The 18,750-nt window shown below is 51.7% G+C and overlaps 8 protein-coding genes across 8 annotated transcripts, besides 11 other annotated features; 5 read left to right on the top strand and 3 right to left on the bottom strand.

The window, feature by feature from the left end:
- Positions 1-763: 763 nt before the first annotated feature.
- Positions 764-1,783, bottom strand: ACLA_055120 (aquaporin; the record flags this gene model as incomplete). The annotated part of the gene is made up of 3 exons (XM_001274890.1): positions 764-1,140; positions 1,190-1,490; positions 1,541-1,783. 3 exons carry the CDS (start codon positions 1,781-1,783, stop codon positions 764-766), a joined length of 921 nt encoding a protein of 306 aa, XP_001274891.1.
- An 80-nt stretch (positions 1,784-1,863) lies between these two features.
- Positions 1,864-1,889: a microsatellite.
- A 167-nt stretch (positions 1,890-2,056) lies between these two features.
- Positions 2,057-2,218, bottom strand: ACLA_055110 (uncharacterized protein; the record flags this gene model as incomplete). Its single annotated transcript, XM_001274889.1, has 1 exon — positions 2,057-2,218. One exon carries the CDS (start codon positions 2,216-2,218, stop codon positions 2,057-2,059), a length of 162 nt encoding a protein of 53 aa, XP_001274890.1.
- Positions 2,219-3,120: 902 nt separating this feature from the next.
- Positions 3,121-3,147: a microsatellite.
- Positions 3,122-3,147: a microsatellite.
- Positions 3,148-3,281: 134 nt separating this feature from the next.
- Positions 3,282-4,511, top strand: fhpA (flavohemoprotein; the record flags this gene model as incomplete). Its single annotated transcript, XM_001274888.1, has 1 exon — positions 3,282-4,511. One exon carries the CDS (start codon positions 3,282-3,284, stop codon positions 4,509-4,511), a length of 1,230 nt encoding a protein of 409 aa, XP_001274889.1.
- An 866-nt stretch (positions 4,512-5,377) lies between these two features.
- Positions 5,378-5,399: a microsatellite.
- A 906-nt stretch (positions 5,400-6,305) lies between these two features.
- Positions 6,306-6,337: a microsatellite.
- Positions 6,307-6,337: a microsatellite.
- Position 6,338: 1 nt separating this feature from the next.
- On the top strand, positions 6,339-7,336 carry ACLA_055090 (uncharacterized protein; the record flags this gene model as incomplete). Its single annotated transcript, XM_001274887.1, has 2 exons — positions 6,339-6,599; positions 6,662-7,336. 2 exons carry the CDS (start codon positions 6,339-6,341, stop codon positions 7,334-7,336), a joined length of 936 nt encoding a protein of 311 aa, XP_001274888.1.
- Positions 7,337-9,496: 2,160 nt separating this feature from the next.
- Positions 9,497-9,521: a microsatellite.
- Positions 9,497-9,568: a microsatellite.
- Positions 9,569-10,164: 596 nt separating this feature from the next.
- ACLA_055080 (uncharacterized protein) lies at positions 10,165-10,375 on the top strand (the record flags this gene model as incomplete). The annotated part of the gene is made up of 2 exons (XM_001274886.1): positions 10,165-10,258; positions 10,314-10,375. 2 exons carry the CDS (start codon positions 10,165-10,167, stop codon positions 10,373-10,375), a joined length of 156 nt encoding a protein of 51 aa, XP_001274887.1.
- Positions 10,376-10,586: 211 nt separating this feature from the next.
- Positions 10,587-11,540, top strand: ACLA_055070 (putative HLH DNA binding domain protein; the record flags this gene model as incomplete). Its single annotated transcript, XM_001274885.1, has 2 exons — positions 10,587-10,865; positions 10,929-11,540. The coding sequence occupies 2 exons, from the start codon at positions 10,587-10,589 to the stop codon at positions 11,538-11,540; spliced, it is 891 nt and encodes a 296-aa protein (XP_001274886.1).
- Positions 11,541-11,668: 128 nt separating this feature from the next.
- Positions 11,669-11,703: a microsatellite.
- Positions 11,704-11,799: 96 nt separating this feature from the next.
- Positions 11,800-11,829: a microsatellite.
- A 742-nt stretch (positions 11,830-12,571) lies between these two features.
- Positions 12,572-12,603: a microsatellite.
- Positions 12,604-14,611: 2,008 nt separating this feature from the next.
- ACLA_055060 (lytic polysaccharide monooxygenase auxiliary activity family 9 protein) lies at positions 14,612-15,652 on the bottom strand (the record flags this gene model as incomplete). The annotated part of the gene is made up of 3 exons (XM_001274884.1): positions 14,612-14,960; positions 15,027-15,069; positions 15,133-15,652. The coding sequence occupies 3 exons, from the start codon at positions 15,650-15,652 to the stop codon at positions 14,612-14,614; spliced, it is 912 nt and encodes a 303-aa protein (XP_001274885.1).
- Positions 15,653-17,417: 1,765 nt separating this feature from the next.
- Positions 17,418-18,236, top strand: ACLA_055050 (alpha/beta hydrolase family esterase; the record flags this gene model as incomplete). The annotated part of the gene is made up of 1 exon (XM_001274883.1): positions 17,418-18,236. The coding sequence occupies one exon, from the start codon at positions 17,418-17,420 to the stop codon at positions 18,234-18,236; it is 819 nt and encodes a 272-aa protein (XP_001274884.1).
- Positions 18,237-18,750: the final 514 nt, after the last annotated feature.

Raw genomic sequence — 18,750 nt, 5'->3', positions numbered from 1 at the left:
CCGCTATAGTCTCTGGTATGAATAGTGTTTTCGACCCACCTCCAAGGACTCGCTCACTAGGGAGTCTGGATTTTGGCTGCTTAGGACGAAACAGTCGATCGGCCCCGGCGGAAGATGTGGAGCTGAGCAATCTCACGATTCTGACTTCCGATCTCCATGATGGGCAATAGTCATCGCAGGGGTCTGGACAATTATTGCTGCACATGCGGTCCCAGCCCGCATCCCTTGGGAGGACACGGCAGGGCCATCCAGGCTCTTCGTTTCATGTGCTGTTGCTTATCAAAATTGGACGGGAATTCTCTTTGCATCATCATGTAGGGCTATCTTCTTTCTGTGGAGATGGAGCTGAGTCGAGCAATGATTCTAAGCGCTATCAAAGTAAGAGTGCAGACAGAGAGTGGCTCTTTTAAGATCGCTGGGTCGGTGGAGCACAATCATGTGGAGCTCAGACTCGAAGGGGAGCTCATCGATCAAATTGAAGACAATTGAATTAGTGATAGATCTGCCAACGACACTGTGGATGCAAATTCGATCCAACAAATGCTGATTGCTGGCCTTTGGACTCATTCGTTGCGTTCGAGATGAAGGCGCTTAGTATCGACCCATTCGCCCTCGGATACTGCCTCTTTCCACCGCCTTCAAACCTGAGGCACACTAACCCGTCTTATGTTACACCCCCATCTGTTTGTACAATCCTGTTCGCTTCTAAATACATGCCATCTCACCTACAGATGCCATTGTCCCACCCACTCTATGCATTCCATCACACCTGTTCAGCTCCATTCGGGATTCCACCATGCGGTGCAAAGTTAGCCGGTGCACCACTGGTTGGTGCGGGGGTAAGAGAAGGATTCCGTCCGCCAAACGTCGATTCGGAGAAGTTTGTTGAAGTCCTTCCGTTGGATTCATCAAATGATTCGCCCCTGGTCTTTGCCTCTGCTTCCCATTCGTTGTTATCCTGTCCCGGGTTGACGGTCTCATACTGGAATAGCCTGAGGAACGTATAGAAGCCGCACGCCAGCAGGGATCCGAGGAGCGGTCCGACCCAGTAGATCCAGTGGTACCCAGGGAAGGAGCGGTTGATCACATCGGGGCCGAGGGAACGGGCAGGATTCAGAGATCCTCCCGTGTAATAATCACCTGGGATCTGTCAGTACTTCGCTACTTCGGATGAGCACTCTCCACATACCAATCATTTCCGCGACGAAGAAAGCGAGACCGATGGCCACGGGGGCCAGGAAAGTGGATTTCTGTTTCACAACAGCCAACATGATGATGACAAACACCAGTTGCGCCGTCAGAAACATCTCAATGAACAGGCCCTGGGAGATGGAAGCACCTCCCCCCAACCGGGTTGTGACGTTGAGGGGGCCTGGAAAGAGAGCGCTGACCACGCCTGCGGCGGCAATGCCGCCAACAATCTGCGCAGCGAAGACGAGCACGCCGCGAATCGGCGGCATGCCTCCGACCAGACATAATGCCAGAGTGACCTATCGTCGTCAGTCGATGAGATCGTGATAACGGCCGTGATTGAGCTTACGGATGGGTTGAAGAGGCCGCCGGTGACCCGGTAAAATGCCCACACGTTGACCGTCAAAGAGAAGCCGAAGCACAGAGAGGAGTACAGAAGAGCTTCTAAGTTTGGTGGAGAGCCCGGGGCCGGCTTGGGAGTGTTCGACACCTGGGTCCCAGCGTACGAAAAGAACAGGAAGAGGAAGGTGCCCACGAATTCTCCTACCATGGCAATCATGTTATTGCGAAGACTCGGCGCCAGATGCAGCATGGGGAGCTGCGACCGGGTGGATCGCACCATAGGCCGCCTATTTTGCTTGAGGCTTTTTTAAACAGCGGCATTTTGTCGGAGACGTAGACGCAGACGTAGACGCAGATGCAGACAACGATGCAGGAGGGAGGAATGTGGAATCCTTTTGAGGGAACCCACATGCGAGAACACATGGTGTTCATCTCTTATAACCAGCACAGGGAAATCTAGGGTTTGTTGTGGTAGACGTCATATGACATCTTGCAGAGGATCGCTGGGGTCCGGAGTCCCCGTTCACTTGATGTTATAGATCACCGGGGATGCATTGATATCCTTGGTTGAATCGCGGAGACACCACCATTTCCGGCCATCTGGGCTCGCAGCAATAGACGAATACGAGAATGATAACAGAATTTCCAACGGCCCAAGAGTCCAGACATAGACTTGTGGAGGCATCATGATGTTTATTCTGTGTACAAGGTAGTTCTGATAGGAGCAGGAATGGGCATTAGCCTCGGACCGCAGATGAACTACTGTAGTCTTGACATCAGCGTTATCTGGGAACCATAATTGTCCAATGGTCATTGATATGTTATCCTCTCTTGCTATAAGTAGGTCGAAAAGATCGAGATCCAGATTGAAGATCCTAGAATAGTGTAGGTTAGCTAAAGAAACAAAAAACTTCTTATAAGTTTTCATCTGCTGGTGCACAGTGCACACAACAGTACAGTGCATAACTACAGTCGATGAGTAATTATACATTTCACAGCACGTGACTCGGCACTGAGGCCGGCCGAGTGGAAGTTGAGCATTCCGAAAAGATCCGCGCGGGATTTTGTTCGCAGATGGCCTGACGTGGGGTGGGATGGGATGTGTTAGGCTATTAATATTGCCTTCGGCATAATTGGGAAAAGAGGATTGAAGAATTAATTAGTCAGGGTTTCTTGAGTATCTCCGGGGACAGAATATTAATGACACATGGAGTGTGGGAACCGAAGCCTTGACTCTGACTGCAGGATTTCCCCTCATTTCTGATAGAGAGATGAGATCTCATTGAGTCCTGTGGGCGAGATATCACATCATTAAGTACATATAAGTATATAGATAGGAGAGTAGAGGGGGATCGAGTAGTCTTTGTTGCTTTCAGGGTAGTTCAATCCATTCATCGGATATTCAAATGTAATAATTGGTACGTGACTGGCTGGCGAACCCAACGTATCTGCAGTGTGCCTGTTGATCCTCTGGATGAGGGTTCTTCTTTTCCTTGTTCTGCTGCGCTTCTTCAGCGCCTCCGCGGAGATGTCTGTATAGCAACACCCCATAACCGCCCTCCCAGCGGCGTCGGGATATCCACAGGGAAAAAAAAAAAAAAAAAAAAAAAAAAACTTCGAGTATGGCACGACCTGCATGAAAGAGAGGTGGTGATGGTGGTTATAAATACTCTTGACAGCATCCATCTTTTTCTGTATTTCCCCAAGATTCACTATCACGATCATCACTTGCCCTATACACATACACCATGCCTCTCTCGCCTGAGCAGATCCAAATCATCAAGGCCACCGTGCCTGTGCTGCAAGAGCATGGAACGACCATCACCACGGTCTTCTATAAGAACATGCTCACAGCGCATCCCGAGCTAAACAACGTCTTCAACTCGGCGCACCAAGCCACAGGCCACCAGCCCAAGGCGCTGGCCGGTTCGCTCTTCGCCTATGCCTCCAACATTGATAACCTGGGCGCTCTTAGCCCCGCGGTGGAGCTCATTTGCCACAAGCACGCCTCGCTGTACATCAAGCCTGACGACTACAAGATCGTCGGCAAGTTCCTCCTGGAAGCCATGGGCCAGGTGCTGGGCGACGCGCTGACGCCGGAGATCCTGGACGCCTGGGCGGCCGCGTACTGGCAGCTGGCGGACATCATGATCGCGCGCGAGGACCAGCTGTACCAGGCCAGCGAGGGCTGGACGGAGTTCCGCGACTTCACGATCGCGCAGAAGGTGGCCGAGTCGACCGAAATCACCTCCTTCTACCTCAAGCCCGTGGACGGCAAGCCGCTGCCCGCCTTCCGCCCCGGCCAGTACATCTCCGTGCAGGTGCACGTCCCTGATCTCAACTCCGCGCAGGCGCGCCAGTACTCGCTCAGCGACAAGCCGCACGCCGACTACTACCGCATCAGCGTCAAGAAGGAGACCGGGCTCAACCCGGCCCACCCGGGCTACGTCTCGAACCTGCTGCACGACTTCCACAAGGAAGGCGACACCATCAAGGTCTCGCACCCCTACGGCGACTTCTTCCTGTCTGACGCCCAAGCGGCCTCCCCCGTGGTCCTCATCTCTGCCGGCGTCGGCCTCACCCCGCTCACCTCCATCCTGAACACCCTCACCGCGGACCCCGCTACCTCCCAGCGCAAGATCCACTTCATCCACGGCGCACGCACGTCGCAGGCCCGCGCCTTCAAGAAGCACGTCGACGCCCTCGCCCAGCAGCTGCCCAACCTCCAGTCGACCTTCTTCACCAGCAGCCCCGCGCAGGACGACAAGAAGGGCGAGGACTACCACCACGCTGGGCGGGTGGATCTGAGCGTCTTCGCTGACGCGGACCTGTTCCTGGACAATGCGGCCGCGGAGTACTACGTCTGCGGGCCGGATCTGTTCATGACGGATATGCTCAAGAACCTCACGGCGAAGGGAGTCAGCGAGGACCGCGTGAAGCTGGAGTTGTTTGGCACCGGTGGTGTGCCTCATGCTTGAGTCGGGGGGGTTTTGTGCTTTTTGATCCCGGTTTCCCGGAGTACCTGATACCAGAATGGCGGGCTTTGTTGTTTTGGATGGTTTCCCATAGTTCCTCGCTTTGAATAGATCTCTCCTCTTACGAATTACGATTTCTACACCGTTGCTCTTCAGCATAACCTATTCCATGGTCCATGGATAGCAATAGTGATTCTATGCTGTAATTAATCTGTCTACAGAGTACTCAATGTCTGTTTCGACTGGGGCCAAAACAAAAAACAGCCCATTGATCAGCATTGGATCCACCATCACCTGGGACTGCTTGGTTTGTGGGGAGTCCGATTCCGGAAGCCGTCTAGGCCATGATGAGATGTTTGTCCTTTGTAGTTTGAGACTCTGGTTATTGGTCACCCGGTTACACAAACGCCCGACTGAATCCCAACCCATCATACCGCCTCCCTTTCTACCAGCATGCCAGATCAACCGGTGTCATTTAGAGTAAGGTACGGGCCAACCTTATCCTCCAGCCAAAGGATACTTCCAGACATGGCTGGCAAATAGGAACAACAGGGAAATTTCCGAGTCCATGTCATCTCCCGCCGATTCACGATGACCAGCTACAGCTATGTGAGTCGAGTCAGGGGCGCACAAGGTATGCTGGAGCTGGTGCACGGCAACACGGATGCGAAAACGGGGTACTTTTCTCTCCGGTTTTGGGGGGAAGATGGAAAAATTTGCTTCACCGCTGTCTTTCGGTTGGCTTGGAAGGAATTTATTGGTGATGTCTTTCTGTCTGAAATGCGGGAAAAGGGCTCGAACCGGCCACTGGTCCAGCAAGGAAGAGGAGCAGCTCGTTCAGTAGAGCCTTGTGTGTAGGACAGATGGTGTTTTTTTTTTTTTTTTTTTTTTATGGCAAGATGGATTGGATTATTTACTCGAGATGAGATAGTTGAGATGGCCTTAGCAACGATGAGCGCATGCTGCCCAGCTAGCATTTTTTTGTTGTGATAGGGTGTAAGTGGATACTGGTTGTTCTGCTTGGTCCCTTGGTTGTGGTTTATGGAATATATTGTGGTGAAATGAGACAGAAATGCTCAGTAAGCAGATTGACATGGTTAATGGCTTTTATGTTTCTTGACACTCATTTGCTACTCTGCTGTAGTGAATGTGAAAGAAGAGCTACCGTGTTTGCAATTGAATGAGGCTATAACGCAACCGAACATGGGTATATCCAATATAGGTACCTATAAGATAGCAGATATAATATACAGATTCTGAACAAGGAGTTGGCGGTAGCTTATTGATCCTTGTCCAGGTAGCTCAGCCAATTGATGAGACTATTAGTAGTACTAACTAGATAGATCCCAGCACTATTGGCGTCATATGCATACACACTGCCGATCCAGCTAAAAAAACTGGCTTGTGTGACAGTCTGACAGACCAACTATTCCAGGACTCTCTCTCTCTTTCTTTCTCTACCACACCGACTTTCTTGCTTTCCAATGTGATAGAGCACACTAACCTAGGAGATGAAGGTAGATACCCAATATCCCGGTGACCAACGTTGCTTTCTCTCTCGTAGATTTGTAATCCGGTGCCATATACGTCATGCATCACAAAGACATCATCCGCATTGGGAAACCTCGCCAGAGACAGGAGACTCCGATTAATAATGTGAGTCGACGGAAAGAGTCAACAGGTACTGACTGAGGCCGGACTATAAGAGACCGTCCCCTGCGATTCACTCAGAACTTCTCTCAGCACCCATCACACAGCAATCCCACTATCACCCCAACCCAACAAACCAACAAACCAACACACACACACACACACACACACACACACACCATGAGCCAGAAAATCGGCATCTTCCCAGCCTCAGGCGCGTTCGCAACGAGCATCATCAACCACCTCCTCAAGCTCGTCCCCGCGTCGCAACTCGTCCTCATCGCGCGAAACCCAGAGAAGCTCGCCTCGCTCTCCGGCGCCGGCGCAACCGTCCGACGAGCCGACTACGATGAGCCCCAAACCCTCGACCGGGCCTTCGACAACGTCAGCATCCTCATGCTCATCTCCTACGCCTCGTTCGAAATCGAGTATCGCATCAAGGTACGCTTCACCTCCCCCCCCCCCTTTTCCAACAAATCAACGCAGCTAACCGAAATCCCCAGGCCCACCGCACCGCCATCGACGCCGCCCGCCGCAGCGGCGTCAAACACATCTTCTACGCCTCGCTCGCCTTCGGCGGCGATCTAGGCGAAAGCAGCGTCGCACACGTCATGGGCGCGCACCTCGCGACGGAGAAATACCTCGCCGAGCTGCCCGGCCCCACCACCTACACCGCGGTCCGCGAGGGCCTGTACTCGGAGTCCTTCCCGATCTACACGGCGTGGTTCGACCTGCAGAACCCCGTGGAGGACGTGTGCATTCCGCACGCGGGCACGGGACCGGGGGTTGCGTGGGCGAAGCGCGATGAGCTCGGCGAGGCGACGGCGAAGATGGTGCATGCGTATGCGAAGAACCCGGCCGGGTTCCCGTATCTGGATCGCGTGGTGCTGCTGTCGGGTCCGCGCGAGGTGAGTATGAGGGAGACGGTGGATGTGTTGGGGAGGGTGGTTGGGAAGCCGGTGCGGATTCGTCAGATCGGGGTCGACGAGTATGTGAAGCTGCCGCAGGTTGGGGATAAACATACCTACCACGGGGTGAACCTGGCGCGCGAGTGGGCGACGGCGTGGGAGGCGATTGCGCGCGGGGAGGCGGCGGTGGTGTCGCCAGTGCTGGGGGAGATACTGGGGAGGGAGCCGGAGGATTTTGAGACGACGGTGAGGGCCATGGCTAGTTCGTAGATGTGTTTGTTTATCATGGGGATTTTACTTGGGGGTATATGGTAGCTTTATTCAGATAATTGTAATAGAATAGTGATGTATGGAATCAGAGTCAGTTGCTTTTGACAAACTGGAAGCTGTACTGTATGCTGTGGCTCAAACATAGGCATAGAGGTATGCCATACTTCTTCACAAGACACCTGCTCGTAAAGTCAGCTCGCTACTTTTCCATTTCCATTCTGACTTCTTTTCCAATCAACTGGACAGAGCAACATTCGAAAAGCCAACGTGTTGAACACCATCACAACCCCACGCTAGCTATTCCGCCGACAGTAGTAGTGACTAGTGAGCCCTAGTTAACACACCACCACCGACCAGCCGGCAATAATCTCATCCGCAGTCAGCTCTCGGTGAAGTAGACCCAAGATAGTAGGTCCAGGCTGAACTCCACCGACGTAAGTAGGTAAATAGTCTAAATCGTCAACGGTCGGATCCTTGATCCTTCAGTCTGGACTCTCCTCCCGAGCTCTGGGACTGGGAGAACTGGGGACTGGACTTCATTGAGTGGATGCCTCCATGCTGTCAAGCTCAATCCACGGATGCGCCGGACGGGAGTGAGGGTTCGGGTGGTCAGAGCTTTTTTCGACCATGCCAGACTCAGTGATCGTCGATGGTCTTTGCACCTGTCAGTGTCAAGCTGTCAGTGACTCAGTGTCCGTAGCTTTGAGCCTCCATAGAGGTCGAACTTGGATAGGTGATAGATATACAAAGTGTCCATAGCGTTGGAATGAGGATATATCATATATTCAATATATGGCTTTAGTTAGTTCAGTATACACAAACTCAGAAATGCAAACCCACCAATTTCTTAAACCCATCCGGACCCTCAACGCGGGATACACATCTCTTAACCACTGCCGTTGCACTCTGTGCCTCCTCTCCTACCCGTGTCTGTAACCCTTGCCATCGATTATTAGGTAGCTACCTATAGTCTATATTCTAATAGTCCATGCCTTTCTCCGTAGAATAACCCGTAGTCATACCCGGTCCCAGGGTCACGCGTACCCGTGCCGCGATCTCGGGCGAGAATTTGCATCTCGGAATCACCAACAAAAAAGTCACCTCACTTTCCTCTGGATCACCTCCGAATCTTGATTTGATTTTTGTGATTCGGAATTCAAATCACCTGTCCATAGATGGGTCTTCGCGGACTCCGTGGTTCCCTTGGACTTTGACTCTAAGTCTCTAACTCTCTGACCCTGGGCTGAGCATAACCTTATTGCCCAGGCTTTGAGGTTACCAGTCTCGTCCCGTCCCACTAGATCCGACAGTCTACAGGTCCCCTTGGATAGGTCAATTGGTTCTCCGTAGGGTCCAGTTAGTCGTTACTAAGCAGGTACTCACTAGTATCGTGTGTAGGACCCTACTTACGGATAGTACGATCGCAACGATATTCCTCAGGCGCACGCCGCTGACGTGCCAGGGTCGATTGGTAACACTAACTACGACCGTCGTAAAACTGTAAAACACCGCCGTGATGGAAACACTAGCGCCCGTAGTTTCATCCAGACTAATGAGCAGAGTGGGCTAGTGAGACGTTGAGAAGAGTCCTGAGTAGACTACTACTTGTTAGGAGGAAAATCCTCAGGCTTGTCCATCATCCGGGATCACACCACTATTGTGGCATGCAGCCAGACCCTTGGGATCCGGCATCCGCGCCGGTTTGTTCCCCATACTGGTCCGCGGATACACCCGACGGTCGACTGAGGAGCGAAAGAATCGGGACATGTCAGCTGGATTGAACGCATGCTGATTGGGGGAAGTATGGAGGAAAAAATGCAGGGTGGGTTTCAGACTTGTCGGGTCCGGCGCTATCTGGGGTAGTTTGGTCCACTGTGAAGGAGGAAGGAGGATTAGGAGTGCATCAAAAACAGAGCGGTAGGTAGATACTACTATCACTATTCACTACAGAATATGGACTCTGATGAAGCTATTACTAGGTATCTACTAACTCAGGATTCCGATGGCTGTTTGATGGGCGAGACTAATGGTTAGGTAGTGTTGTTTGAGGATGGATTGATCGGTAGTTGGATCTGAATAGTACCCGTGCTAAATCATGAGCCTGGGCTGGCTGGAACTGGAAGAGGTACCGAGGAGGATGTGATCTGTGTGTTTTTTGCTCCATATCTATCCATATCTATCCATAGTCCATACCCACATCCATATCCACATCCATATCCATATCCATTTCCAGATGGTATATGTGATAGCTCTTCGATGAGGGCATATCAAGTACACACTGCCGTATACTCTACACTCTACAGTATTGTTCATGTTCATGTTATTCCATCATGGCAAGTGGACGTCCTCATCTCAATCATCCAGCCAAGATTGTTTGTCGCTTGACTAAGGAAAGAGATACCTAAACTACTCCATCCTCCGTAGTATCTTCATCTATCAACGAGATGAGGGATAAAATCAGTTCCGCCACCAAACCAAGACAGACGAACAAGGGGGCGTATCTGGATAACCGTAATCTAAATTTTCTCTAGGGCAAGCAGGGTAAGATTGGGTTAAGTACATACCGGCCGTGGATTCGGGCCCGACTGCAGCTGAGCCTGTGACGAGTTTCGGCCGAAGCACCTTGGCATCAGCGCGCTGATTGGCTGCCTGCAGACGAATTGTTCCGTTTTCTCCCTGCTTGTCCAACGGTTGTGCAGCGTGGAATTTTCTGCACTCATCGGCCCTGTACCTTTTTGTTTTTTTTTTTTTCGATCTTGATTCTGCCTGTCATTCTCGTCTCGGAGGTTGCCTTCTGATTTGATAAAACTCCCCTAAAAAAAAAAAAGATGATCAACGGTATTCCATCGGAGCCGACCGAGAGAGACTGGATGCTCTGCATCCGGGCTGGGGTGATCTCGGTCGCACTTCACCGGACCAGTCGTAGGTACTGGGGACTTTGAGTTGTTTTTTTTCTCTAACCACTACTGTACAGTAGTGTACACAACTGCCACGAGTCTAGATGTTCTGACATCACCTTCGGGCGAGCTTTCGGCCTAAACCACGGAGAATAATCAAATCTTGGGATTTACGAAAGTTGTTTATATAGCTCTCGGCGTGGCCTGTCCAAAATCTATAATTCTCCTCATCCACGGTTCAAGCTTCACAACCATTTATATCTACATCTATATCTGCATCTGCATCTGCACTTCGCATCACCTGCCTCAGATCACCAGATCTCATATCCACTCACCACACCACCACCACCATCATGGCATACAATAGACCTGATGCCGCCATGGCATTCTTCGATGAGGACCGCTTCGTCCCTCAACAGCCCAAAGGCCCCGATCCATTGTCCGCCAATTGGAGCTATGACAGCGCCATTGATCTCTTCTCGCTGAACACCATGCTCCCGGAGACCTTCCCGATGGATGTCCCCAACGATATGCTTCTCGATCCAAAGGATTTCCCCGTGGATCTCTTTGCGCCGCCCGCTGATATTAGCGGGTTTGCCATCTCCCACTCTGGCGAGGACTCCGTCTCATCGGTAGGCTTTCCATCTCCATAACATGTACTATCTAATGATCGACACTAACAATCAAAAAAACAGGATCTCGAAAGTGATGATCAATTGTGGTCTCCCGCCTACCGCGTCTCCTCTCTGGACTCGGCCCCAGATGCTCAAGCCGTCTCTCCCCGCACGGTTGAGAAATCCAACACCCGCCGCAGAACCACCACCGCCACCACCACTCAAAAACCTCGTGAGGTGCCTCGCTGGTCCTCCAGCCCGGAGATCACGCCGCAGGAGTACTCTATTCCCGCGCAGATGATCTCGCCCACACCAGCTCCCGCCCCCGCCTCCCCGGCTCCCTCTTCGCGCAAGAACTCGCGCAGCATGTCCACCGACTCGCAGACCGCTTCGGGCCGCAACGCCGCCAAACGTGCCGCCCACAACATCATCGAGAAGCGGTACCGCACCAACATGAACGCCAAGTTTGTGGCTCTCGAGAAGGCCATGTCGGGCAGCGGGGTCCAGAAGCCCACTAAGAGCGGCTCGTCCGCCTCGTTGAAAAAGTCGGAGATCCTGTCCAATGCCATCTCGTACATGCAGGAGCTGCAGGACGAGAATGCCGCGCTGCAGAAGGAGCTGGCGCTGCTGAAACAGAATCTCCTCCCGGGCAGCTTGTGGCGTCATACCAAGGATGAGACGTTTCGGTCGTGAGACCACGATGTCTTTTTACCCTTTCTAATGACTCCTGTACACTATAACGAATTTCTTATCTGTTTTCTTTACACTTATAATATGGGATATTCTCCTATCGGATTTTGGCGTTGGCATGGAGCGGAGCAGAACTGGACTGAATGGGATGGGACTGGACTGGACTTCTTACTGGCTTATTCCCGTCGATATACCCAAAAGTTCACTTCTTGTCTATTATACTCGACTATCACCCTACCCTACTCTAGACTTTCCAACAATCATCAATCAATCTATCTATCTATCTATCTATTTGCCAAATAACTGTTTTCCAATTTCCAATCCTTTAACCATAATCATAATCAGAAACTAATCAAATAGTTATATCATCCTGATGTAAGCCAATCCCCGGACGCAATCAGCACCATGCATACGGAGTACATACAACATCTCCCACTTCCACAACTACACTAAGACTGACAGGGATCGACCTCGGCGACGCGGGACGGCAATCTAAACCCGACCCGTCTCACTTCCAACGGTGGACTTTTGCCGTGCCATCCATACCCCATACCCTTAAGGTAGTCTGCACTCTTATAATCGTATTCTCTAGTCTCATACAGTAGTGTAGTCTATCCTCAATAGTCTGTATACAGATTTCCCCCTAATCTCTGCAGAGAATCGAGTCCACACGCTACTACCGTCAGCAAAACCCAACTCGTATCCCCATTCCCCCATTCCCCCCAGATGAGCACCGCAGTGCATAGTGCATAGTACATACACTACACCACGGACCCGGGAATCCATCCCAGAAGGGCCGGATGAGGCGGTCGTGCATGCAGAGTTTTGCTTAAGCGGGTGGTCTGGCCATGGCGGGGAGTGGGGACGGAGTTTTTTTTTTTGGCGTTCCCACTTTTCCCGTTTTACAGTCTGTTTGTTGATTTTTCATTGATGGTGGTGGTGTTGGGCCAGGGATCTACGGGTACGAGGATTGCGGAGCCTGTATTGTGTCTGGGGATTGCCATGCACATTGCATATGCATGGAAACGGAAACGGATATGGATATGGATATGGATATGGATATGGAAGTTGGATTTGATCTCATCTTGACATAATCCGGATGATTATGAGGGAGATTCTTCTCGCGAAGTACGGAGTACGTTGGGTGGTGTTTGATGAAGAGAAGATGATCTTGTAGTGAAGAGCTTGCTTGCTCGCTTGTCCTTATCCTTGTCCCTATCCCTGTTGATGTGAGTAGGGTAGCACAGGATGTAGTTGGAGATCATTGCTCAGTCGGTCGGTCAATCACTCTGAAGTGGCGAGTCAGAAAGCCAGTGGAAAAAAATGACTCGGGAGAGGTAGGTGTGGTCATTCGAGCATCATCTTGGATAACCTCGGTCTATTTGCAGTGATCCTGGACGGTGGTCGACGTCATTAGTGCTTGCACGTGAGTAATGACTAATACCTTGTGCCTCAGGCTCATATTCTATTTCCCTGTAGGTTGGCGCTGGCGAGTCACGTGGCTCAATTTCACGGAAGTTTGTTCCTGATCAGATTCAAAGAGAAATTAACTGTTCTATGACTCTTTATTTCGATGACTTAAATGCTAACCCTTGCATCCCATAATTACCCAGCAGATCGCACGTCTCCCCATGGGTATCACCGAGGTACCTCAACTCACATAACCATGGTGTTGCCATGAGAACCAAGGCACAGATCGATAAGATCAATCAGTCCGGACCCTGCATCTGTGAGTGTGGGACCATCTCTTGAGACCCAGCCACGAGGTCTGCTAGCGCAAGTGCTGCTGAACCCCGAGTCAGTCTGACAGCTGTCATATGCACCGGAGTCTGGAGTGCTCCGTCTGACTCGTTGGGTATCCCCACAGTCCTGCGCTCGGAAGTGGTTTTTATCCGTGTGTGCTGACTGCCGGGGGTGCGGAAAAAGTATTCGCGGGGATAACGGATAACAAGAGTAGAAGGATTGTTTGTCGCGATTCGCTTCTGCGGGCCGGCCCATTGTCGAGTATGGTGGGTATGTCTCTCGTCGGCATATTTCTCGGACGGCAATAGTTCGATCTTCCCTTTGCTCTCGGCTCGTTGCCATGCTTCAGGCGGTGGTAGATTTGTTCGGTGCGATGACTCCGGATCCGCTCTATCCGGCTATACGGCGCGAGAGTTTACTATGGACTTGCGCCTTTATATAGGCCAAGGGGCGTCGGGTTGGATATGAAGGTCTATGGTGGTCGTGGTGACACTTCTTTTCAAAGACTTGCGCATGCGGTTTTTGACTTTCGCCCTAATTTCAGTGGCTAGAGTGCTGACTGCGTTTCATTTGGTTTGGAATGGAAACCACATCGTCAGCGTCGGAGTATGATGAAGCTCAAAAAGGTGAATTACACAATTGCACAACAAGAGAGAATGCCGTGTCTTTTGAGCAGGTTGCACTGATCTAGTCGGTGCCACTTCTGAGCAGAACGGCGGGTCTCTTGTCGGCGAGGAGTGAATTCAGCCATAACGCGGATAGTTCCGACGACCTGCTGGGCCTTGAGGTTAGTCTCATCTCCGGCACACAAGTGGACGAGGATAAGCCGCATCGTGCAGATTAGCTTGGCGAGCTTGTGCGCTATCTGGATAGAAGACCCCTATAGCAAGTAGATATATGGGTGGGGAAAGGGTCGAAATAACTGGTCGAGGACAATATGGAATAGGAGCAGTAGCGGGATACCATATTTGACTGTGTGAATGGTAACAAGATATTAAGACGGTATATACACTAGTCTACTCATTTCTATACAGGTATATTAATCCTAGGTACAGAAATCCTAAGTGGTTTAATCAATACGGTTGCTCTACACCTCGAGACTTGCTATATCTCTGACTAGTATACAGGGAGCGTGTAATGAAGAAGCGCGTATAAAACAAACAAACTCTATTAGAGTATTTTTACCTCTCTCGATAGAAGATAAGCTGCAGTGTACGTTCACCAACAAACAACGGCATGGAGTCGCGAACGAGACCATCCGGCTACCTATCCCCAGAAAACCCCATTCCAACCCTCAGCAAGAGGACCGAGAAGACGAGCCCAGACCGCGTCTACTGGTCGAAGGCACGAGCGTGTCTGCGCTTGCGACGGCCAGAACAGGTACCGGTGCTTCCCTTCGAAGGGGGAGCGGTGGCTTGGGGAGCGCTGGTGTGAGAAGGAGCGGTGGTTGGGGAAGCGTTGGTCTCAGGAGCGGTGGACTCGGTGGCGTTATGCACGTTGGAGCCTGAGTGGGAGCCCGAGCCACCGGTCCAGACAGCAGGGCCCGGCATGGGGTACTCCTTGTAGCCCTGGTAGATGCTGAAGTTGAAGGACGGGTCGTTCTTCTTGTATGCGCCGGGGAATTTCACGGTAGGACCGGGGGTGCCGTTGCCGCCGCCGACGACCTTGACTTGAGCACAGCTGGGATTTTCCGTTAGAAAGATGTGATTGAGCCAGGGGGTTGGACGGGGCGGGTTTGGGACTTACGTGTTGTAGAACTCGGCCTGTCCGACATGAGCGCCGTGGACACCTGTATTCGTGTTAGGACCGTGGTCACGTCATGGGTGAAGACACCCGTCTGGAATGCGCTTACCAATGTGCTCAGGGCGGATAAGATACTCTCCATCAGGAAGGTCGGCGGGAATGGTGAACTCAATGCGGTCCTTGCCCCAGGTGCACCAGGCATCCCTGGTGAAGTCGGCGTTCTTGTTGCAGACGCTCTCCTCATGGATCTTGAACCATTCATTGTCACCCTGGTAGGCCTTGGCGGCGCTGGGAGCCTTGGACATATACACCAAGCCTGGGCCAGGGTGCTGAAAGGTGGCACCAACAGCGAGCTTCATTGCCAGCTTGGAGCCAGCCTTAACCTCAGCGGTGCCGGTCTTGCCAGCAAAGGTAAAGGCGCCCTTGTTGCAGCGGAAGTCGGTCACGTCAGGGGTCATGTCATCCCGAATATTCACCCACTTGGTTGGGTTGTACTTGGCCGGGCGGGTGTTGGAGCGGACGAACTCATTGCTCTTGGTCTCCTTGCCATCGATGACCAGGACGTCAAAGAAGTAATGGGCGGACACCAAGGGGGCAATGGCCGAGAGGGCAAGCAGGGAGAGCTTCATCTTGAGAAGTGTACAAGAAAAAAAAAAAAAAGAGAGTGGAAGATCTAGTATTGATACAAGAATGAGTGGAAGGGACCGGCCCAAGAAGCAAAAGATTGTAGGATTAAAAGAGGCAAAAGTAAAGACAGACAACGAGTTGAATCTGCTGAGGTCAATGAGAAAGGGCGATCGTTCTTCTTTATAGGCGCTGATCTCTCAATACCCTCTTTGGCCCCGAAGAACCAGTATCCAGGAGTTCTGGCCATAGACTACTGGTGGTATCCATTCTTAGTAACATGAGTATATCCAAAACATGCCAAGCGAGGAACGGCTATCGTCCGCGCTTCAGGTTGGCGGGTCGGTGGACCTAACCGGATGCCCTCAAGCGCCCAAAGGCCAAAGCTTTTGGTTGTTTCAAGTAAATGTCCCGACTCCCTGGAAGAGACTCCACAACATCCTGGCCCTAAATATCAGGGGCCGGTTCGGTTGGAGATTTCGACGCTTTTGAATCTTTCTCTCTCAAGGCTGGGCGCACACTGCCTTCTCTTTCCTTGCAACCCTATGGTTTGTATCCCAGATTATACTCGTTCAGACCTGGTCAAGATTCAGAAAATGATACGGACGGTTCGTCGCTTGTAGCTTATACTGATGGTTAGTATAGTACAGTGGGTACGGTAGTTAGTGCAGACAGTTGGGCCATGTGGTGGAAGACCACTCCCCTTGGCACAGTACCCCTATGTGTCGGTGTCAGCGTGAAACATCGATAGGTCTTCGCGACTACGATAAGTCTGAGACACTGTGGCTCTAGATCTGGCGAACCAATCCACTTCGCACCGCGTGTCGTTGAGATTTGTGAGCCCTGACACTCAGATGAAGGATTTGAGCACGACCAGCATCGAGGGTGTACATTGGCACACGCTTATAGTCATCGGTTCAGAGCATAGCTTTTGCCTGCCGAAGACGAATCATCTGTCTCAATGGAAATGTACTCAAGCTCACCAAATGCCAGTGTCCCGCGGTCAGTGTCACCCATGTACTCTGAGCCGAGGTAACAATAATGGTGGTTATCTTGGCTGAGCGAGCCAGTTGGCCGAGCTCAAAGTATGGGGTAGATTAACCGGTTCTGAGGTTGAATGCTATCTTCGTGATTCAGTGTTTCTTCAGCAAGTCGCACGCTTCAATTGGGCCTCTGGCTGCACGATGCGACGATCCTGTCATATAATGTGTCAGTTAGTTGAGCAAAGCAAGGCCCGTCGGCAGATGAGAGGCATGTCAACCTACCGAGCAGCGCCATTTAGGCGTGCTTTCATCCTTCCTTGGCGACTGATCGATGAGCCGTCCGGCGGTTCTGGGTAACTTCTTCAGATCACCCCGTAGGCCAAAGGGCTAGCAGCCGTCTTGGCAGCCTATTTGACTCCCCAGTTTGTTCAACTGTAACAGCATACCCGCTCATCTGCAAATGGCTTGCCGTAAAAAGAGCTCTCTGGGGCATGGCTGAATGGACGATGGCTGTCAAGTCGCGGTGGTGATGCATCATGCACACAATTACTCCGGCAGGTCTATTCATCCTCAAACACAGCATTCTGCAGATCTTCTCTCCTGCAATGGAAGAAATCCACGATCGACATTCAGCCGGAAGGTTATAATCATCTGGCACCCTACGATCGAGCTCCTATAAATACCAGGCACCAGTTGCCATCAAGATGACTCTAAGTAGGACTCTCAGCCGCCCCACGAGCACCATCCATCTTTCATATCATTCCTCTGTCAACGTACATCTCTTACAATGCTTCCAACCATACTATACTCGGCCATCCTGGCGCTGAGCGCCCTCACGCCCTCAGCCCTTGCTGAAACTCGCTCTTCTGGCTGTGGCAAGCACCCGAGCCTCGCCAACGGGGTCATCCACCTCAATGGCCGAGAGTATATACTCAAGCTCCCCGACCGCTATGATAACAACCACGCATACCACCTTGTCTTTGGCCTGCACTGGCGCGGTGGCAACATGCAGAACGTTGCCAACGGCGAAAGTATCCAGCCCTGGTACGGTCTTGAGACGCGCGCCCAGGGCAGCACGATCTTCATTGCCCCCAACGGCAAGAATGCCGGCTGGGCGAACAACGGCGGCGAGGATGTCGCCTTCATCGATGCCATCATCAAGCAAGTCGAGGCGGACCTCTGCGTGGACCAGAGCTCTCGCTTTGCCACGGGATTCAGCTGGGGCGGCGGCATGTCATACTCGCTAGCTTGCTCGCGCGCGAAACAGTTCAAGGCTGTCTCGGTTCTGAGCGGCGGCGTGATCAGTGGTTGTGATGGTGGGCATGACCCTATTGCCTACCTCGGCATCCACGGTATCAATGATGGCGTGCTGCCCTTCAATGGGGGCGTCGGCCTCGCGCAGAAGTTTGTGCAGAACAATGGATGCCAGCAAGCCAACATTGGCGCACCGCCGTCTGGCAGCAAGAGCTCGGTGCGCACCGATTTCAAGGGCTGTTCGAAGCCGGTTTCTTTCATCGCCTATGACGGCGGTCATGATAGTGCTCCTCTTGGTGTGGGCAGTTCTCTGGCTCCTGATGCCACCTGGAAATTCTTCATGGCTGCTTAGAAGTTGGGTTTTGCTTTACGATCACAATTCTGGACTTGGAGGTTGAGGGCGGAAGGTTCATGAATCTGTTGATTTCTTGATCTATGCTGGTTAGTTATGTAAATACCGAGACGCACGGGTAGCGAGATATGAAGAGTTGTATACATGGGTAAAATCATCCATTGTAGCCATATATTAAATTTCTGTGTTGGCAGAGTCACTGCTTCAACCAAGCCCACTTCGACAAGGATCCAGCAGTTCTCCAATCGACCCTCGCTACGGAGTAGTCTGTACTCCATAAAACCGGATGACCCACTCGTCCTGATGGGACTCGGAGCTATCAGCCGTGTTGAACTAGTAGGGGGACTAGGGGCTAATAATGTCTTAGACAGACTCCAGAAACACCGCGGCATGAACATGAACCAAAATACAACCAGTAGCCAAGAACTAAGACAGTGAAGAACGTATCTCTTGACAGGTGACATTTTACGGGATCAGCTAAACAGAGGTCGGCAGTCCCTCGATAGGGTTACTA

Source organism: Aspergillus clavatus, genomic scaffold (genome assembly GCF_000002715.2).
Source record: "Aspergillus clavatus NRRL 1 1099423829794 genomic scaffold, whole genome shotgun sequence".
Classification (NCBI taxonomy): domain Eukaryota; kingdom Fungi; phylum Ascomycota; class Eurotiomycetes; order Eurotiales; family Aspergillaceae; genus Aspergillus; species Aspergillus clavatus.
Note: the sequence above shows the minus strand (reverse complement) of the source record. Positions and strands in the feature narration are given on the sequence as shown.